The following is a 21,783-nucleotide window of genomic DNA, read 5'->3' as shown; positions in this document are numbered from 1 at the left end:
TTGCATTGCCACCACTCCTTGGTAGTAGCAATTTTGATCAAGTAATCTTTCTGAAACGGCACTATCCTTCAGGTCTGCCAAAATTCATCATTTAAAAAAAAGCTGTATAATGTTTATTGTGAATAGCAGCACAAAAAAATACAAGCAGAGGCACAGAAAATGGACTCAAAAGAGGACTGACTGCAAACGGAAGCTTTTTGGTCAAAACACACATGTATAATACCTCTGTCACAATGTACCTTTTAATGTCATATGAATGTACTGATGAAAGCTTCTATGAAGACGTGGATTTGGCAATGAGTAAGGTAAAAACACAGTATACTATACTGATGGGAGACTTTAATGCAAAGGTAGGGAAGAAGCAGGCTGGAGACTCGGCAGTAGGAGATTATGGTATCGGTACTAGAAATGCCAGAGGAGAGCTACTAGTAGAATTCGCAGAACACAATAATTTACGGATATTGAATTCCTTCTACCGAAAACGAGGAAACTGTAAGTGGACATGGAGGAGCCCTAATGACGAAAATAAGAACGAAATAGACTTTATAATGAGTGCACACCCAGGCATCGTGCAGGATGTGGAAGTGGTTGGAAAGGTACGATGCAGTGACTATAAAATGGTACGGTTTCGAATTCGCCTAGACTTGAAGAAGAAACAGCAGAAACTGACACGCAAGAAGCCAATCAATGAGCTAGCACTGGGAGGAAAAGTACAGGAATGCAGAGTCTCGCTTCAGAACAGGTACTCGGCTTTTATAATAAAGCAACCTTAGCGTAGATGCAATGAATAATAGTCTGACAAGTATGATTACGGAGTGTGCAGTGGAAGTTGGAGGCACGGTAGTTAGGCGGGACACTGGCAAGCTTTCCCAGGAAACGAAAAATCTCGTTAAGAAGTGTTAAAGCATGAAAGTCCCAAGTACAACAGACAAAATAGAACTGGCAGAGCTTTCGAAGTTGATTAATAAGCGTAAGGTATCCGATGTAAAAAAGTATAACCTGGAGAGAATTGAACTAGCTCTGAAAAACGGAGGAAGCGTTAAAGCAGTGAAGACGAAACTTGGGATAGACAAAAATCGGTTGTATGCACCAAGAGACAAAGAAGGCAAAATAACTGCCAATATGGATACGATAGTTAAAATAGCAGAGAATTTTTACAGAGATCTGTACAGTAGCCAGGACCACCACAACCTTAATACTATAAGAACTAGGAGTAACCCAGATGACACATCACCAGTAATGATAGAAGAAGTCAGAAAAGCCTTGCAGGGCATGCAAAGAGAAAAAGCTGCTCGTGAGGATCGGGTAACATCAGATCTGCTGAAAGATGGAGGACAGATCGTGTTAGAAAAACTAGCAACCCTGTTTACGAGGTGTCTCTTGACGGGAAGAGTACCAGAGGCTTGGAGGAATGCTAACATCATCTTAATATATAAGAAAGAAAATCACAAGGACTTGAAGAATTACAGGCCGATCAGCTTGCTGTTCATAGTATACGAGCTATTTACAAAGGTAATTGCTAACAGAGTTAAGAAAACATTAGAATTCAATCAGCCAAAGTAACAAGCAGGGTTTAGAACAGGCTACTCAACCATTGACCGCATTCATACTATCAATCAGGTAATAGAGAAATGCTCAGAATATAGCCAACCACTATACATAGCCTTCATTGGTTACGAGAAGGCGTTTGATTCAGTCGAAATATTAGCAGTCATGCAGACACTGCGGAATCAGGGCGTCGATGAAGCATATATAAACATCCTGGAAGAAATCTACAGGGGATCAACTGCTACCATAATGCTTCATAAAGAAAGCAACAGAATATCAATCAAGAAGGGTGTAAGGCAGGGGGACACAATCTCCCCAATGCTATTTACCATGTGCTTACAGGAGCTAGGTTTTCAGACGCCTAGAATGGGAACAGTTAGGGATAAGAGTTATTGGAGAGTACCTTAGTAACCTGCGCTTCGCCGATGACATTGCATTGCTGAATAACTCAGGGGACAAATTGCAACTCATGATTACAGAGTTAGACAAAGAGAGCAGAAAAGTAGGTCTTAAAATTATTCTGCAGGAAACAAAAGTAATGTAGAACTACCTGGGAACAGAACAGCACTTCGAGATAGGTAATATTGCACTTGAAGCTGTAAAAGACTGTCTACTTAAAACAGGTAATAACCGCGGAGCCAAACCACGAGATTGAAGTAACTAGAAGAATAAGAATGGGGTGGAGCACATTTGGCAAGCACTCTTAAATTATGACAGGTAGATTGCCACTATCCCTCAAGAGAAATGTATATAACAGCTGTATCTTGCCGGTACTTAGCTACGGAGCAGAAACCTGGAGACTTACAAGGAGGGTTTCAGCATAAATTGAGGACGATGCAGCGAGCAATGGAAAGAAAAATCGTAGGTGTAACCTTAAGAGACAAGAAGAGAGCAGAGTGATTTGAGAAAAAATGGGGTTAAGGATATCATAGCTGAAATCAAGAAGAGGAAATGGGCATGGACCGCACATGTAGCGCGTAGACAGGATAACCGCTGGTCATTAAGGGTAACTAGCTGGATTCCCAGAGAAGGCAAGCGGGTTAGGGGGAGACAGAAGGTTAGGTGGGCAGATGATACTAAGAAGTTTGCGAGTATAAATTGGCAGAAGCAAGCACAGGACCGAGTTAACTGGCGGAACATGGGAGAGGCCTTTGTCCTGCAGTGGACGTAGTCAGCTGCCTGATGATGATGATGATGAATGTACTGATATTCGTATCTAATGACATTATGCAGCTACTACACAAAGATATGTAATGTCATTAGAATCATATGATTTAAGCGATCGAATGAATTCCAGAAACGCATTCACTGTCGCAGTCGAACAGAAGCAATACCTTCTACCCAGAGACTACTTAAAAGGTGGCATTCAGCAATGACCCGCATTCAAGCAAACAGGCTATTGATGTTGTTTTTTAGGGCATCTATCATTTCAACCAAAACAGGTGTGCGGAATTGTGTCATAAAATGTCCTTGCTCTCCATCTCAGTGGTGTCTGGCTGCCGGCACTGTCAGCCATGATGGTAGCCATGGCAGTCGTCCCTGCGCATGTGTATGCATGTACCTGCAGTGATGGCATCAGCTGCACGAGCGGGAACGAACCCAGGCGAGAAGTTTGCTTTTGTAAGGCTACGACAGTTCCGTTGCGAACTGTTTACCCACATGGACGTGCACAAGACCGTGTTTTAAAGCGAACAAATGCGGAAATAAGTGTGCTGTTGCACTGCCAACTGTACCATGTGCGCATCTGCTTCTTCGCATTTTAGGAAACCTAAATAAGCCACGCACGTCATGCTAGTTGTATTCATTATATCAGCCATGGCTACTGGCTAAGCAGATTGTCTTGGCTTATGGTAGCCGTATATTCTGCTATATAAAATTTCTGTGCACATTTATTGAACGAAGTGACTTTCCATCTTTTAAAATAAATAACATAGCTCTTTACCGCTCAACAGTCACCTTTTTGGTCTGGTTTGGTTTGCTTTATTCAAGGCAAAATTGAACAAGATTGCCTTGGGGGACACGACTAAAGGCTAAGTAAAAGCCTGACTTGGTCGTGCCACACTGGCAGCAAAGCAGAAACATACCGCAAGTACAGTACTCAGAAAATCACAACATCACGTGTTATCTTACACGGGTACCATAGTTGAACAGGAACTGCCAGAAGTGTGAATAAAAGAATAGAAATATAAACAGTCCTTATTCGAGTGGTGGCAAATACAAACAAATGCATGTTTTCTATCAAATAAATTAACAAGAGACATCTTGACTAGGAAATCGAGTTGCTCTACAAGACAAATTAGAGTATAATAAACAACAGGCAAAGGGACAATAATGAACAAGGTGCAACGAATACAAAAACATCATTAACTACAAATTTCAAAAATCAAGAAAAGCATCGCTTTCATCCACTAGGAACTCTTTCGTTATTTTTTTTTTAATGATCTAGCTGAAATTCCGTCTTCCAGTAAATGTAATATAGTTGGGTGTTTGTTTAGAATATTTGGAATTTGTGACGCTAATCGTTGGTCACTGTAGTTCGTGCGTGATCTATATTTGTATATTGGGCTCTTTCTCAGCTCGTATGGTGTTTGTTTCACATAATATGTGTCCAAGAATAGTGATGTATTTAGTTTATACTGGTGTAATATCTCTAGACATAGCTTATGTCTGTATAACAGTTTTATAGGCAATACTTTGTACATTTTAAAATATGGTCGAGCACTTTCGTAAAGGGGAGTGTTAGATATAGCACGTATAGCACGCTTTTGTAATATCAACAGAGAATTAAGGTTTGTGGTGGTCGTTGTTAGCCACACCAAGGAGCAGTTTGTTAGTCGTGAATGTACTAGTGCGTAGTAAATTTACAGCTTGACATTTGATGAGACGTAGTATCTCAGTCTATTTAAAATGCCGATTCTCCTGGAAAAATCTTTTTTTATCGCGTCAATGTGAGGAGACCAAGAAAGTTGTTCTTGGAATAGAACTCCTAGAAATTTTATTGTTGTTGTGCACTGAATCTCGGTGCTCTGGAAGTAAATTGGAGTGCATGGTGTATGAGCTACTCCTTTAGGCTTGAAAAACATGTACTTTGTTTTGGCGATATTCAATTGAAGTTTATTTGCGTTTAACCATAAATTTAGTTTCTCCATTCAAATGTTGGCTTCTTTATATAGTTCACATACGTTTGAACCTGCAAAAAATACATTTGTGTCATCAGCGTACAATATTATTTTCTTGTGTCCCTCGATATTTACGATATCATTAATGAACAGCAGGAATAGAATAGGTCCAAGAATCGATCCCTGGGGGACACCATACTTAATGTGTTCAACTTGAGAGTGTGTATTATTTACAATGCTATATTGTTTTCTAGACGCGAGATAACTTTGTATTAATTGAGCTGTGGTACCCCGAATGCCATAATACGGTAGTTTTCGTAAAAGTAGATCGTGTTGTATACTGTCGAATGCCTTTCTAAATTCCAGAAATATTCCTAGTGTAAATATTTTGTTTTCAATGTTGTCTAGAATGTATTCTTTGATGCTGAGTAGAGCCGACTCAGCAGACTTGTTTTTGCAAAATCCATACTGGTCTTTTGCTATCATATTGTTTGCGTTTAGAAAGCCCGTAATCCTCTTATATATAACTCGTTCAGCCATTTTCGTGAACAGAGAGAGTACAGATATAGGTCTGTAATTGTTAAGCTCATCAAATGACCCACCTTTATGGATGGCAGTTACTTTCGCAAGTTTCATTTGATCGGGAAAAACACCTGAAGATAGCGTCAAGTTATAAATGTGCGTTAGTGGTGTAGCGATAATGTGACTTATAGCCTTTAACGGCTTTGGCTTAATGTCATCTGGGCTGCGAGCACAGTTATCCTTTAATGACGTGATTAGCTTTACCACTTCTTGTTGATCAGTAGAAAACAGGAATACACTAGACGGGTAATTTGATGCTATATAGTTCTCGCAACACGTTTCCGTGCTGTCTGTTGTAAACTCACCAACTGTTAAAAAGTATTTGTTAAAGGTGTCAGCGATTTCTAATTTACTCATGCCTAGTTTATCAAATTTTATTCGTCTGGATATCTCCTTTTTTGTTAATGAGCTGATTTATTGTGTCCCACAGCAGGCGGGCGCCTCCTGCATGAGTGGTAAATTTACTAATGTAGTATTCCGTCTTGGCTATCTTCAAATCTTTGTTCAGTGTATTACGAAATTTTTTGAAATTATGTAAATCGTTTTCGTCTCTGGAAGATAGGAAAACTTGAAAAAGGTTGTTTTTGACTTTAATTCTGTTGTATATTTTACACTGTCACCCATGGTTTTCTGCATTTTCTGTGTTTTTTGCAGGGCTTAAGAGGGAAGCACGCGTCATATAAAGATGTCAAGTGTTTTAAAAATATGTTGTATAATTTATTAGGATCTCTTTCTTCTATAACCGTGCTCCAGTCAATTCCAGAGATAAGGTTCTCAAAAAGTTTGATGTTGCGGCTAGAATAACTCCTAAAGAGCATTTCATCCTTCTGCAACTTTTCCAGCCATTTTTTTTTCTGAGTTATCGACATTGATATCATGAATGGATGTCATTACTTTGTCCTGTGTAGCACCACCACGGATCGAATGACATTTGATGCTTGGAATGACATTTGAACTTGATGACATTAACACATTCAGTTTGACAGGGGTATAACACGTACAAAAATGACTGAACCCAGCTCTAGGTGAAAAAAAAAACAGATTATCAAGAGGACTACAAAATTTTAATATGCACAACTAATGTGGAAAACTATGACAAAGCCAATCGTCAAGGGAAATTCAGATACTAAGAAACCAAGGACAAATGTTATATTGCAAATTTCGCACATTCGCGCATTGCCTTGTACTTTTTGTGTTTGCCGTTTTATATAGTACAACCATGCTCTTCAGACATGAGAAGCTATCACAAGAATTAATTGAGGCGTACCACATAAGAAAGAAAGGAACAGATTGAGTGAGCTAGCCCTCCATTTTTTTACTTGATAGGAAAATTGCCTCATTATGGGTAAACAGCACATATTGTGTCATGCCAGTGAATTTATTTCTGTTGTGCCTGTAAAATGTAAATGCTTAATAATTATTATTGAGGATGGTGGGAAGTTCGCACCAAGGAAACTTTCAAATAGAGCAGGGAGAGATAGTAAAAAGAACGAATATTTCTGTTTTAAAGGACCCTGGAAGTGATAGTTTTGTTTGCAACTTTTTACAGTAATCTGTAGCTTTACATCTGGTAATGGCGAAGTTGAATCAAATTCCCTAATGAATCATATAATTAATGTTAGCATCGTTAATTCTGAATGATTTTGTGTCAGAAACTAGTGTCCCACAGCAGGGCAGTGCCTGAGATTACAAGCACTCAAGCTTCAGTGGCGCTAAACACGCTATTTTCAAATAGAATGACCCACGGGCGGTGAAGAAGGAAACGATGTGGGTGCTTTGAGCGCGTCTCTTTCAGAAAAAAGAAAAGCATTCCTGGCATAAGCAGCCTAAACCACAGTGAGAGCAGCTAACTATAAGAGCAAGAGAGGTGACGAACAATAGTCTTAGTCGGGTACCAGGCAGGGTATTGTGCGGGCCCTGCAAATACTCTCTGATGCCGGCAATACTTCCTTGACCTCTGCAATGTCACCAGGGGGCCTCTGTTTACGTCAAACCACAAAAGATGTCGATCTGACTTGAATACTCGGATGAGTACGCACCCTTTCTATATCGCTGCTCTTCCCGAACATTGATGTGACCGCCACTGCCAGAAGTTTTTTGTAGTAGGGTAGGCACAATTTATATGTGGCTTGTTTTTTAAACCTGAAAGGTATTTAACATTGAAAGAAGTTTATTGGATATCATATTTGTGGGGGGTGCCATTGCAATCCTGACAAATCCTGTCTCACAGTGTTCAATTCTTCTATGTTCTTGTGCTCTAGGATACGGGCAAAGCATTATACTTATTCGATGGTGCCAGTTTATAAATTTGGCAATGCCCAGAGCACGAAAGTGCGTCTTTTAAAACAAAGTGTATTTGCATGCGCCGATTTCTAGTAACTGGTGCCCTTTCAATCGTGGGATAGTCGGTGATCAGCCGTTTGCTATAGAGTGATCTGTTGTTTTACCGAGGCGAATTCTTATGTCATGTATACTTCCACAGAAAACATGGAGATGGGCGATAAGAAAGGCACCTTTGTGATGTTATCGTGGGTTCAGGATTCGCTCCAGAAAGAACGTAGCACGCAGGTGGACGAACACGCGTAAGACACCTTTACAGACACGACAGGACTCAACGAATAGGGAAAAACAGTTAAATTTGACATGAGGGCTGTTACGCGAAATAGTCAAGCAGTAGCGTACAGTTTGTTGTCGGAGCCGATGAAGTTGCCGAGTTGAAGGCGCGGTGCGTAAACCATCTGTCCGATGTTGTAGCTCGGTGTTTGGTTTGCCCGCGTGAAGTTCAAGAAGGTCTACTCTGTGGACTCTGCGCCCAAGGGACCCGCTCCACGGTGGACGCTCTCGGCCTGTGCGTGCTCGTAGGCCGAACCCTGAGTGTGCCCATCTGCCCACAGCGTCGAGACCTTGGCCCGGCCTCGTGCACGTTCCCTGGCCCGATCTCCTCGTAGTGGAACAGGCGGGAGCGCTCTAAGTCGAGGCAGCAGGAGGTAGGGCTCCGGGTTCTCCCATGGACCAGACGCCCAGCGAAGGAGAGCCCAGCCTTGCAATTCCGACTCTCCTGCACGGCCCACGCTGTCTCGAGACACGCCGTGCACACGATCGCTGTCCTCTTCGCCATCACATGGCACATACACGATTTGCCCCCGCACGGCGCACACATTCAAAAGGCCACACAAGTCGCCTCCGCACGGCACATACGCGATTCGCGATTCGCCCCGCACGGCGCACACATTCAAAAGGTCACACAAGTCGCCACCGCACGGCGTACTGTTTTGTTTTTGCACATTTCAACCCGCGCGCACCATATAATATGACAACCTTTAATTTACTTTGACCTGGCTACGATTGATGCGTCACCAGCAGGGCGAGCTTGGGCCCCTAGCGTTATCTCGCCCAAGACAATTATCGATCTCTTTCTTTTTTTCCTTCGCCAGCATCCTCATACTATACAGCCCGTAAACATCATGGTATAGTGCGTTTCCAGCACATGCGGATCTCTTAGCTCATTATCTACATAAAAAAAAGTTCATTAGAGCATAAATATGGCCCAGCATAAACTTTGGTTGTCGTTCATCTTGACTTGACATTTCCAATTCAGTGGGAGGTTATAGACTGTTCAATCGGGCGAGGAGGACAGGACTGGTAACAAGCGTTTTCTTCCTTTCTGGAGCGTGCCGGCAGTGCGGAGCGTACTGGCTGGTGCTTGGATGAGCGGCGTTGCCTTACAATTTAGCATGTTTTAGATCGAACTGCGGTTTTCTTTCTCTTTTATGGCGATGTCAGCGAGTGAAGGGTCAACAGGAAGCCACCGTGCCTCTTTGGTTGTTCTAAGAAATGCAGAAAAAAAAGTTGCGGTTTCGCCGCTAGAGGGGAGCAATAAGTGCGGTAGCTACAACTTGGAATGTATCGTTGAGAACGCCATGCAGATCGAAACGTGCAGTGCGTTTCTGATGCTCAAAATGACAAAAAAAAAGGGCTCATTGCAGCATCTCACTGGTAATGCTGAAAACACTCTATTTCCCCTGTAATAGATATAAATAGCTTGCTCTTTCAGCGTTCAAGGAGGTGCTCTTTCATGGCTCAGTGGCTAATGCTGCGCACTCACGAACGAAAAGTCAGGCCTTTGATTCCATATGCCGTAGTCTTTTTCTGGATTATTTTTCTTTCTTGCGTTTTCATATATATAAATACGTATACATATACGGTGCGTGATGGGGACGCCGGTGGCAAAAACCAGCCAATAGTGTCCATATGATTGCTAACGCTATAAAAAAGGAAACTGCCATCTGAATAGTATGCGGCACGCATCACCAAACACGCAGCGTTTGTGGTTGCTTCATGGTACACATCGCTTGTGTTACGTGACAAGTTCTGTATCGACAAGTGCCGCAATATACCTGGATTGCCTAGTGTTCCACTCGGCCAAATGACAATCGGACATGGTTAGATTGACGATCAAACATAAGGGGTGAAGTACAGCCCTGTCCGTTACAAAACATCTAAGCACCACTCGTGTAGCCACTCGTATTGTTTTCGCTTTGTTTTATTAATATATTTTAGAATGCTGGGTTTGGTCAAAACGATTAGCCCCGTAGCTCGGCTCAAAACTGTGGTCAATGTAGTTAATGTGGCTGTATTAACACCGACGAGAAGCTCCTTACTTCGTAAAGAGGTAAACGGCATGAGACTTTTAATTTGTTCTGTGCACCGACCTCGTGCAACCTGCACATTCACTGAATTTTAGATGAAAATTGTATACGTGGCGGATTCCTTGTCGTGAGTGTAAAACTTGCGTAATACAGCGGGATGTATCGTGCACGCTGTGCGATATGAAAGCCGATTCGTGAAAAAAAAAAAGAGTCTGACACTTTGTGTTTGGAATAACTGCCTCAGGAAGACAATTTTTCGCGCGGTCAAATACCCCGTCTGACAAGTGGCGCGATGATATACAACACAGTTATTTCTCTTCTAAGAACAAAACAAAATAAACCACGTGTTGCGGTTGTATATTGTTTCTATAACTGTCAATTTCACTGCTTAGCTTTCGGAATGACAACGACGATTTTGGAAATGCCGTACAACTGGTAGAGAAAATTTTTTTTAAGTAAACATAAAATCGCTCTTATGCCGACCATAGACACGAGCCTGCTGGGTACGCTTGGTGGCTCATCTGCAGAAGAAACTTTAACTATCTTCACTTTATTGCCACAGTGTTTCCTGACGTTTTCATAAATTTGAAGTTAGCGACGCAAAGTGATGTTGCATAAATTGTGATCACTGCTTACGCATAAAATATTAAGTTTGTGAATTCTGTGACAACATACAATCAATTTTACACTGCGTATCATGTAGATTTTGAGTATCACCAGTGAATATGTATGGCTAATAAATCACAGAGAGGCTTAAAATTGTCAACATAGTCAACTTTGTAAAGCAGCTTTGTAGGTGTTGATTTATTTCTTTTTATTTTTCATGTGCAGATATGGTTTCTAATGCCTTGTGTCAGGATTAGGCAGGGTCTACGTTGATGAACTTACAGGTTACAATTTGTGGTTTAGCCAAAGTTAGTGACTAAAATAGAAGTGAGAAAGGCGAGATCGGGTGGCCCTGCTCTCAGTGCTCTGTCCCCCGCTTCTCGCAGCACGACGCCCCTACTTAGGACTGTCCTCCCATAGAATTTTTCATGAGAGGTGGCTGGAGTATTGGGGGCAGAAAGCTAGAGACAAGAGACAATAAAGGAAAAAAAAAACTTAGACATTTTGTCGTTAAGGGGTAGAGATGAAGGGGTAAGGGGTGACGTTTTTTAGTATATATATTTTATTAGTTTTTCTGGGACCTCGTGACACACGTCATGCCCCCGTAGTACAAAGGATGCTCATAGCATCCATCCTTCATCCATTCCTGTGCTGGCTTAAGCACCATGCATTGCAGGCTTGCAGCTCTCACAGACACTAGTGACAGATTATCCAATAGTGTATTATTAGAAAACTCTATGCAGCTAAATATCCGGCTACGCTAAGCGTTTAACAACATGCGTGCACCCGAAGTGCTTGTAAAAGATATGGCAGGCAATGAGAGGGCATGTGAAGCGAGTAAGCCAATCGGAGGTGCTGCGCAGAAAAGAGATGTGATGCTCTAAATTTTTCCTGCAATTTTATAGCGAAGTATAAAGTATATTTCCTCTTGTCTGATTAAGAGTATGAAGCATCCACTGGAGAAAAGGTTCTAAAAGAAAGTGAAATGACAAGGATGTTTCAGTGTTTATTATTGCAATCGCAGAATTCCTATGGTAAATCTACAGTGAAGTGCAGCTATTCACATTTTTTTTTTCCTGGCAGCTGAAAACCTGATGTCCTCTGTCTTCCTTAATGTATGTTCAGCGAGCCTCTTTCAAACTGTGTGGCTGGATTACGCTAGGTATCTACACTCCTTGGGAAACAAAAGAGCCAGCTTGCGCTACTGCTCTCTAGCTGGAGAAGCAGCGGCAGACCTGCGCAGAGAAGTGGAAATGCTGCTCGATGAAGAAGGTCTTGCCCTTTCTGAACAAGCACAATAAATATGATAGCGTTGTCTTCTCTCACTGCAGTTCAGAAAGTTGATGAATAAATAAAGCATATATACAAGGTGTTTCTTTGTCTCCCATACAACTTGGCATCTCTGTTTTGTTAGTGTCTCAATGCAGTGCGGTTGTTAAGATGTTCTAGTGTCAGGCTGCGCCCTAATTTGTTTATTTTTTTTTGTGTGATCGTAGTTCACCCACAAACACTGTTATCACCGCTCGTCGAACGCCGGGCCACCATGTTTAGAAACATCTGCAGTTTAGACTGGTAAGGTAATGCAGAGGTCAGGAGTGTGCAAGCTTTTTCTAGGCCTTACGTCTGCACCAGAAATAATGCTGGAAGATTCGATAAGGCATGCATAAAACTGATGCTTTTCACAGGTCGCGTCAGAGCCAAGAGTTGATGACAGAAAAGTATATTCTGAGCTCCTCCTCGGGACTTTAATAATTAAATTCGTCATACTGACTGACTGACTCAACCAACAAAAAACATCCTACATGCATGCACACTTTGCTTGGTCAAGTCACAATACAACTTCCATGGCCATAACAACAATGGTGTCACAACCCCGGGAATGAGGAGGCGATCCCCATGAAACACAAAGTTATTTTACGTCTAAAGAACATCTTGAACGACTAGCCGTAGACAACTATCCGACCGTTGGATAGCCCTGCTATTGTGTGATGCTAAAAGTTGTCCATAAAGTGTCTTTATAAGGTCAAGCCAACAGTATGGTTTTTGTAATTTCTTACATCTGGAAATATAAAACAAGCTCATATAATTCTCTTTGTAGCATGTTTTGTCAACAGCTAGGGATTCAAATAATGCAGGGACTGAAAAGAGCTGCCGCGAAAGCTCATTCACATTTCTGCCATTTCCTGTCAGCCATCGTGCAGGTGACAAAACAATCGAGAAACATTGACATACCTGTTCGTTCACCCATATGTCCTCACTGTTGCATCTATAAATATTCGAGGTAGGGTTTACTCACGTCTTTTGTGGACTGATTGAAGTTCTTCCACTCGTATAACGGTGTCGTGTGCCGGGAATAACGGCTAAACTTCACATTGAACACATCGATTTATTATCTAACAAATAATAAATCTAAGCATGTAGAATATTCATTCACATGCACTTCGTGAATGACATTCAGTGTATGACACGCAAAAATAATCATCTTTATCAGCAGCAGTTATCCCACTATCTTATAAGAGCAGGTTTAATAATGAAAATAGCAGAACGGAATACTTTGACACAAGGTGAGTACGTGAGGTAACGCTGATAGCTACTTCAACATAAATTCAAGTTTTGCATGAATCTACTCCATGTGCCGTCAAAAAAGCTGAACTAACTTGCGCATTCACTGCCGTGGTCTCGCGCGCGATGCCTTGTAATAACAGCAGCAAAAAAAGCTGTGTTCAAGGAAAAGCAAGTGAGCTAGGTGATCGAGTTTCAATTTATTCCAGGTCACTGCAGCGGATGACAGCTAACCTGTAATGTCGCCAAAGACAAATGGTTCGACGAAAAATTTAAAAGTTCAGACTTATACTTAATCTACCCTTGCATAAAACTAAGCATCCCATCAGAGTTAAGAGAAAATAGAAGATTTGAAACATTCGTTCACTGCCTATGGCTTGGTATAGCATTTACGCGACACTTCCTACACAGGATAAAGCATGCGCCTTGTACAGAGCGCTCCTGCGGACACCCTGACGAAGATTTACTTCACCTGCTTCTGGAGTGCCTGAAATATGAAATACTACAGGCAAGTATTACGAGGAAATTTGCAACTTTTAGATAGGAGACCCTTGACAATGACAAAAATACTAGGTCTATGGCCAACTGCAGGTCTTCAGAAAAGAGCACTTGTTGCCTTCAAGACGTTTCTTGAGGAATCAAATATTTTATGGAAATATTGACCTACCGTATGCGATGTCATCTTCATGTAAAAAGAAGTATGTAATATTTATATAGTATGTCTCATATGTATAATTGTCTGTCTCAGTGTGAAGTGACCTTTTATGTGAAAATTGTGTACATATGTATCTAGCGTGAAGTGACCTTGTATGAGGATATTTGTACATATGTATCTATTAGGCGAATCTGAACTGTCATGTGAGGTTAACTATCTTTGTGTGTGGAACATATATATGAACCTACTAATGAACTGACCTGTGAAGTTTTATTAATGTGTACTTTCACATCGCATGTTGCACAGACTGGTATTTTGTGCCCTTCTAGTTGACATAACGACATATCTTGTCTACAAAAAAAGAGGAGTAGCCGGTGCCACCATAATGGCACCTACCTCTCTTATTTCATCATTCTAGGTAAAGCTAGGTATGGTTTACAACAAATATCATCGTCATTCTAAAGACAGATACCAGTTACAGTGTGACGAAATGATTTGTATTTATTTATTATCGACAATCAATCATTGCTGCACTCAAGCGAGACAGCTATTGTTACAATTAAGTAGTGTGCATTGAGGGGGCAGGGGCTAATTGGCACGACATTAAAACACAAATAAAACTGCAAATGAGTTCTGCGGAAACCCGCATAAATGAGAAAGAGAAACCCACTCATTTGTAGCACGAAGCCACGAGGAAATCTGTACGGATTTCTCGGAAAAAAAGCTCTCCTTAGTTGCCGAAAAATTCGTCTTGGCCCGGGGTTCAAATCCGGGACCGTCACCTATTCAAAGCGGTCGCTCTAGAGTTACTGTATATGCTACCTTTAGGTAGCAGAGTTGCGCCACTGTTTTCCGGGCGCCGCTCGCTCCGCCTGCAGGAGTTCAGTGCTGCTATTCGCCGAGTGCCATTACGTGGTCATAGGTGGTTCATTTGCACTGCGGAGAAGCCAACGCTACGCAGATTCCGGGCAGATCAAGTGGGGTTGACAGCAGCTGTTGTCATTCTCGCCGTGCTTCTTCGGTAATGTAGCCATGCTGCCTGTCGGTTACGAGAAATGCGGCAGCAAATGCATTCTGTGTTGAATCGTACTACGTAGAGCCTATGCGATTAGACGCTGGTGGAGCAGGTGTTGCTATTGAAAGATTAGTGTTCAGTCGGAAGGAATAAACCCTTGGCCGTTGTCGTCTGCAGGATTTTCTCTTGGAGGATGCAAACCATTGTTGCATCGCGGTTTAAGGAGAATGATTCACAGGTCTAGCTTGGGTGAGGGCAAGTGCTAACGTGGCTTGAGGGGGGCAAGTGCCCTTCTTCCACTTCTCTGCTGATACCCATGCGCTTGGCTTTTTTTTTTTTTTTTAATCTGTCCACAGCACCGCAAAACTTGCTCTATTTGTATTAAGCACAGATGCAGTAGTGAATATGTTATACATGCAGAGTTGACCAGCGTGTGCCAGCTGCATGCGTCCAAATTGGTCTGGCGGTTGACACGCTAAAAAATAAAGGAAGAATTCAAACTAGTATAACTATTTGAATCGGCAAGGTGTTGCTGCTAGTTCGTGAATTGAATGCGGCTTTGAAACCTTAAGTGAAAAGAATGTTGCACACGACAGGGTTGTTGAACAACGATTCACATTAATTGTCGTGAGCTGTGATTGTGATACAAGCGCAATACGAGAGCCACACGAAATGCAGGCGTCGCCTGGCCACTCTCAATCGCTATTCAGCTCGATTCAGTTGAAGACTACAAGTATTTAGCTCGTTAACTCACACAGTTAACGAATGAGCCTAACGCAATGAAAATATTCTATCCCTAACTTCCTTGATAGCGATCAAGTGTGAAAAATAATTTTATACGTGTAAATGGGAAAAACAACGCAAAATATTTCGAAGCTCATGTGTGGCTTACTATAAATATACATAAGTATCACTGGTTCAACGAGCTGATGCACGTTTTTTCCTTGTTACATACCAAAAACGTAAACATAAAATCAAGGCTTCCAGGCATGACTAGAGCAACTGAGTTTTTCTGGTACTTTCATAAAAAAAGAAGAGTAAAGAAAGCGAAAAAATAAATAAAGCAACGCTATAATACTCTCAAGTGCGAGCGCTGCTCCTACGCGGGTGATAAGTGGCTTTCCCGCAAGACATTTGAACCCAAGATGGCGTACCTTGGCGCAATAATTCTACCTCTTTTCCCTAAAGGGGAGACGTTGAATTCACAACTCGAACGTCTAGGGCGGGGCCCTTGCATCGGCAGTTTCGGCTGCGTCACCCATCACGTGTGCAGCAGTACTTTTTTTTTTTCCTGTTTTTGTTGGACTAGGCGGCTCTGTGCAAACCACAGCGAAAAACCCCTGTTGTGTGGAAAAATTGCACAGGATCGATGCGTCATCCCACGTCTGACATGGTATGAAATTTATCGCATTGTTTTTTTGCCAGGTATGGTCTATCGTAAAGGTCTTTGCGATCAATGTGAAGGAACTACATCTAGATAGAATGAGGGGAGCTTGGTGTTCAGCAAGTTTTCACGCTTGACTGTCTCTATTAACAACTAGTTCTCGCCAATGTAGATTTTGGAGTATTGATTATTTATTTTGCAGAAGCTGAGAAACTCACCCAGCCACAGCAGTGGAAACAAACAAAATGGCTTGACTAAAACTAAATAGAATTGAAGCAGATTAGCAAAATATCAAAAGTGAAGATGTCATTCGAAATTATAATTTGTTGTCATTGCTCTTGTCGTATTTTCTATGGTTAATCCGGCCTTAGACTGCTTTATACTTGCACTAGGCAGAAAAGGCATTGCAAAACGGTGCTGCAATCTTGCGAAATGGGGTTCTATTTTCAGAATGCGATTGAACAAGTGTTGAAGCCTTCTGCTGATTGCTGCACTCATTGGCTATGTGTAGTAATTGATTGATAATGGGGTTTAATGCGCCAAAACTACACATGTCATGAGGTGTGCGCTGTAGTGGAGGGCTCCGGATTAATTTCGCCCAACTGGAGATCGTTATCGTGCGCCGAAATCTCGAACACACTGGCATTTCTACTTTTCGCCTCCATCAGAAAATTGGCCGCCGCGGCCAGGAATCTAACGCTTGTCCTTGGGTTCTTATGTGCAGCAATTTATGTGGCATGAAAACTACATTTTCAGCTCTCAACGCACCTCTACATAAAAAAAAACTCGGATGTCCTTCTTGAAGCTTAGCGCCTGCTACATTGCTCGCCGCTTTGAACTGGGGTATCCCCGCTTGCACCAGTCTGTGTTCTTATGGGGACTAAAAGTTGAAAGAATAGACAAGTCACACCTATGTTTTGCCGGATGGGAAACTAGATAAATGGGAAGGATGGTATGTTAAAGAAATTGCTGACATTTGTGCTGGGCAAGTGCTGAATAGAATTGACGTCAACACCAATGCTGACAATTTCTGTGCTTCGCAGCAAATAAAAAGACGGCATAATTGCAGCACAACTGACATTTATTTAAGTGACACACATTCTCCTGCATACATATTCTATTTCTTGTCATGGAGCTTCCAAGTGTGCTGAATGTTCAGGATAAAGTTGACTGAGCTCGATAAAACTGTTCACACAATAAGGCCATTTAACAATAAACCAAATACGTAAATGATTGCACTGGAATAATATTCTCAAACAAAGGAGAGCTTAACAATACACCAAATACATAACATATTGTGCTAGAACAATATTCTGAAACAAAAAAGAGCAATTGTGCAAGTGCAATAAACTGACAAGTATAAAAAGGAAAAAAAATAATGTCTACACTCGCACAAACAAATATACTTTGTTGGTTATTGCACTGCACTATGGAAACAATGATGCAGGCACATTTAATATAAATACATGAACATGTGGCCATAAATACTTATAGAAGTCACGAAATTTTATGGCACTCGAGGAATATTGCGAAACCAAGGACCGATAGCACAAGTGCCGTAAACTAAGAAATGCAAGAAAAGTACTGTGTTTATACAAACAAAAGCATCTTATTTGTGGCGACATTTGCGGTACAAGAGCGCTTGGACATAAATACCATTGAAAATTCTGATTTTTTTGCCATTCTATTGAATCCAGCAATCTTGGCTCAAGCTACCTTCTGAGAACTTAGCAACGCCGTCTTCGCTTTGGCAAGGCTTTAAGGACGAACAACCTTTTGTTGGAGAGCCCCTAACTTGCAGGCCAGAAGACTGTGGCGCAGCCTTTGCCATAACACTAAAACTGGACTCAAGGAAACTTTGCACTACGCAATACTTGAACAGCATCACAGTAATGAAGAACTGAGTGACATTTAACCCACTGTGCAATAATTTCCTTACGCAGTGTTGAGACACCTGCATGCGTTACACTTGTTTGTGTAATTGCAGGCTCGGAAAGCACTTCTGCAGAGATGACTTCATTGTCGCTATGTTCAATATGTGGGTCCATATCTGAAGAGTGCAATGTCACCTGTGGCCCCTCAAGGTACCCTTGCGGCACGGAAAGAAAGGGCCACCCTTCAATGTGGTCAAAAATAGCACAGAAGTGCTTGCACGGATATTTGCTCTTTTCAAAATCAAAGCAAGTGCACGATGGTGTGTTGAAATCAACTGTGTTTTTCCTTAGTGTTCTTTTCAGAGCGAACAGCAAATGTACCTTAAACGCCGAGCTCCTCTATGTAGTCAAGGGTACATTCAACTGCATTCATATGTCGTCTCAACATGTGCTTGACAAAACTGTGGGGCCTGCCATATAGATATGTGGGAACATTTTCATTCCACTGTCTATACAGTGCCGACTGTTTCATTGTTACTTGATGATATCTTTTTTTCATTCTGAGGTAGATAGCTAAACACAAGAACACTTATCAGAGAATGCAGTGATCGTTTCCCACTAGCACTCTTTGTGTGTTGTGCTTTCAGCACTTTGTTTTGAGCCTCTATGCCGTTGTTGGTGCTCAAAACTACATCAAAACCTAGACGGTAGTAGACCACCTAGAGCTCTTTGGCAGGCAGCCACACAGTTTCAAAATAGTTCTGAAGCTTCTCATTCTTCCAATGGAGAGAACTGAGAAGATCCTCTTTAGCCTTTTCAAAGCTCTTCTCACTTTGAGAGTTGGCAATCTGCTTCATCAGATGCAGGACGACGCTTAGATGTTCAACATTATTCTCTTTTCGACAAAGCCACCTATTCCAGGCTTGAAGTCAGTGCAAGTCACATAAAGATATGTGACTGCTGGGAAATGCCTCTCGAATTTCACTTATTTCAGCTTGACTGAAATCTACCATGAAGTACTGAGGAGAAATGCCAGACGAATGAAGATGAAAGAAAATTAAGCGAAATGAGATTAAATCACACCGTAGCAGCGACTGGCCCGAATTTCTATGATGTAACAACTGCGACAGCAGTATGTATCACCGCCTTCACCGATGTTCGCTCACCTGGCTTCCTTCTAGACGAACGCACAGAAAATTTTACATGGCAGCAGAGAGGGATCTTTCCAGTTGTTTGACGTCGTCTTCCGTCGTTAGGTACCCAGACCAAACACTGTCTTGAAGTTTCAACTCCTGCAGGTGCCTCCTAAGGATAGGCCCCTGAACATCAGTGACGTCGCTCATAGCGTCAATAAGACTTCGCTCATTGCATCGAGTCAACGCATCGAGTGTTCCAACATACGTGAATACACGAATGGACTCAACGGTGGACCACAGAACAGGAAGTTAACTAACCGCGCCACCACGCCAACCACGCGCTTTTCTCACGCGCCGTGCTCGCCGACCGCACACGTGACGCGTGACGTATACGAAGCTGCTGGTCCACAAGCCCCGCCCTAGACGTCCGAGTTGTAAATTCAACGTCTCCCTACCTAAAGATAGCATATACAGTAGTAACTCTAAATATACTTGCGCTACAGTGTACTAGAGTCCAACTCGCTTGCTGGATTCTGTGCCGAATGGTTGTGCCCTCGCGATCTCCGTCGTCAGTGTAGCTCTGGCCGACTGGGCTCGCCCTACGTCATCTCCTGACGCCGACGACCTTCGACGACAGTGTAGCTCTGACTGACTGGACTTGCTCTGCGCTATCTACTGACACCGACAAAAGCTCTCCCAAGTGGTGCCCCGTCCTCAGACTCCTGTGACCGTGTTTCCATCATTCCTATCTTCTCGATTTGTCGTCGCTCTCTTTGGCTTACCACCTTACACCTCTTCCTCTTTTCTACACCTTTACTCCTACCCTTTTAATCCCTCCTCACCCCGATCCCTTGTGAGCTACTGTTGAGGTGTCGCTCGCTGAAGCAGACAGTTACGGGGCTCACTTTTCTCTTCCTTTTTCTCTTAAAGACCACGTATTAGTAGTGTACTAGAAGGGGGCAGTGGAGTGAACGAGGCGGCCGCGCGGTATCTCGGCTGATTCTCCGGCGGGTGACAGTAGCGACGGCGCTGTAGACTCATGGTACTGAAGATCTCTGGAGCCTCTGCATTGGGAGCGCGCATGCCGTAGCCTGCGAAAGCGTGTATTTGCTCGTTTTTAGCACGTTTATTGCGTTTCCGAGTCTTTATCAGTGGTCGCACACCTGCTAAGCGCTATGGTGCACGAGTGAATAAGCAGGCACGCCAAAATTGCGTCGACATATTCACTGTTTCAAAAGCCTACCGAGAAAAAAAAATGTACAATCGGAATTCGCACGGATCCGCCTAGCTTCTCACTCAAGCAGCGTGTTGACTTCGCTACATCATAAGTGGCTACTGGCGAACTACAAAGAGATAAGTATTAAAACCTCGATTAAGTCAAGCGCTCGTTTTCTCGGCAGTTTCAATATCAAGAGCACTGTTTCTCATATAAGTCCACATGCTCTCGATTGTTTCATGAGGAACCCGAGTATATAAGTAACGTTTCCACAACACTTACATCGGTGACGACTCAATTATATTATGCCACTTTTGCGGAAGATAATAATGCTTTCTGGAAGGCTTTCTTGTTCTAACCGCATGCTTTCGTGCTCACTTTGCTTTTTTTGTGCAAACTTCAGGAGACCGAGCCAGGGAGCTGAGCTGAAGGAATTCCTGTACTTTCTAATCAAGAACTCTATGTGAAAGTGGTGATCCTAAATATATTAAAAAGTGCCAGTTGTATATATATTGCCCGCTTGTTAATTTGCGTGAATTCAATGAAACCAATTCTCATTTTGTATCGACAGCTTAAATTGTGCTGCTTTCCAAATATTCTATTGGCGTAACTCCATTGCAAGCCACCAAATTTATGATGATGTTTAGTATAATGGGTATAGTTTTTATTAAGTGTCAAAAGTGTAGGCAGGTAGTGGTGCATTTTGTTTTGAGAAATTTAGCTTGTATCGTGGAAACAGTAAACACACACACACACACACGCATATATATATATATATATATATATATATATATATATATATATATATATATATATATATATATATATATATATATATATATATATATATATATATATATATATATATATATATATAGTCCAGTAGATCCTCCGTGAGTGGTCACAACGTGGTTTATTTCGACGTTTATTTATTTATTTATCATATACTGCGAACCATTTAAGGTCCAAGAAGGAAGGGTACAGCAAGTTCAAAGGTAAAATAAAGGTACAACAAAGTTACAACAAAATTGATACTGGTATACACGAAATGTAAGAAAAACATAGCAATCACCATCAAATTATACTCGTTTCCAGAGGGCTGAGTACACCCACTGCAACACAATCCATAAGCAAAGCACCACACTCTTAGGCACACAACAAGTTGTTAAATCAATCAAGTATTGTGAAAGCCAGGAAACACAAGGCGCATTTCATGGTGAAGAGGAAAGAAGAGTAGAGTTTCGGGGCAACAAGTTCCACTCAGAGATTGATTTCGGGAAAAAAGAGTGTTTGTATAAATTAGTTCTTGCGAAAATTGGCTTGATGCTACAGCTGTGTTTGTGACGGGAAGGCCTGGAAGAATCATTTGCCATGTAGTTTTCTGGCTTTATTTCGAGTTTAGAAAAATATATTAGACGGAGTAAGTTAAGTCGAGCA

General features: G+C 41.9%; 1 protein-coding gene across 1 annotated transcript in view; it reads left to right on the top strand.

Moving 5' to 3' along the window:
* LOC119175662 (WD repeat-containing protein 11) overlaps positions 1-11,876 on the top strand; it is a 243,095-nt gene extending 231,219 nt beyond the window's left edge. Inside the window, exon 25 of the mRNA XM_037426591.2 lies at positions 11,630-11,876. Coding sequence (XP_037282488.2) covers positions 11,630-11,805 — 176 coding nt within the window. The 3' untranslated portion in view covers positions 11,806-11,876. The remainder of the gene's footprint in view (positions 1-11,629) is intronic.
* The last annotated feature ends 9,907 nt before the right edge of the window (positions 11,877-21,783 follow it).

Source organism: Rhipicephalus microplus, chromosome X, assembly GCF_043290135.1.
Source record: "Rhipicephalus microplus isolate Deutch F79 chromosome X, USDA_Rmic, whole genome shotgun sequence".
Classification (NCBI taxonomy): domain Eukaryota; kingdom Metazoa; phylum Arthropoda; class Arachnida; order Ixodida; family Ixodidae; genus Rhipicephalus; species Rhipicephalus microplus.
This window is presented reverse-complemented; position numbering and strand designations above follow the sequence as displayed.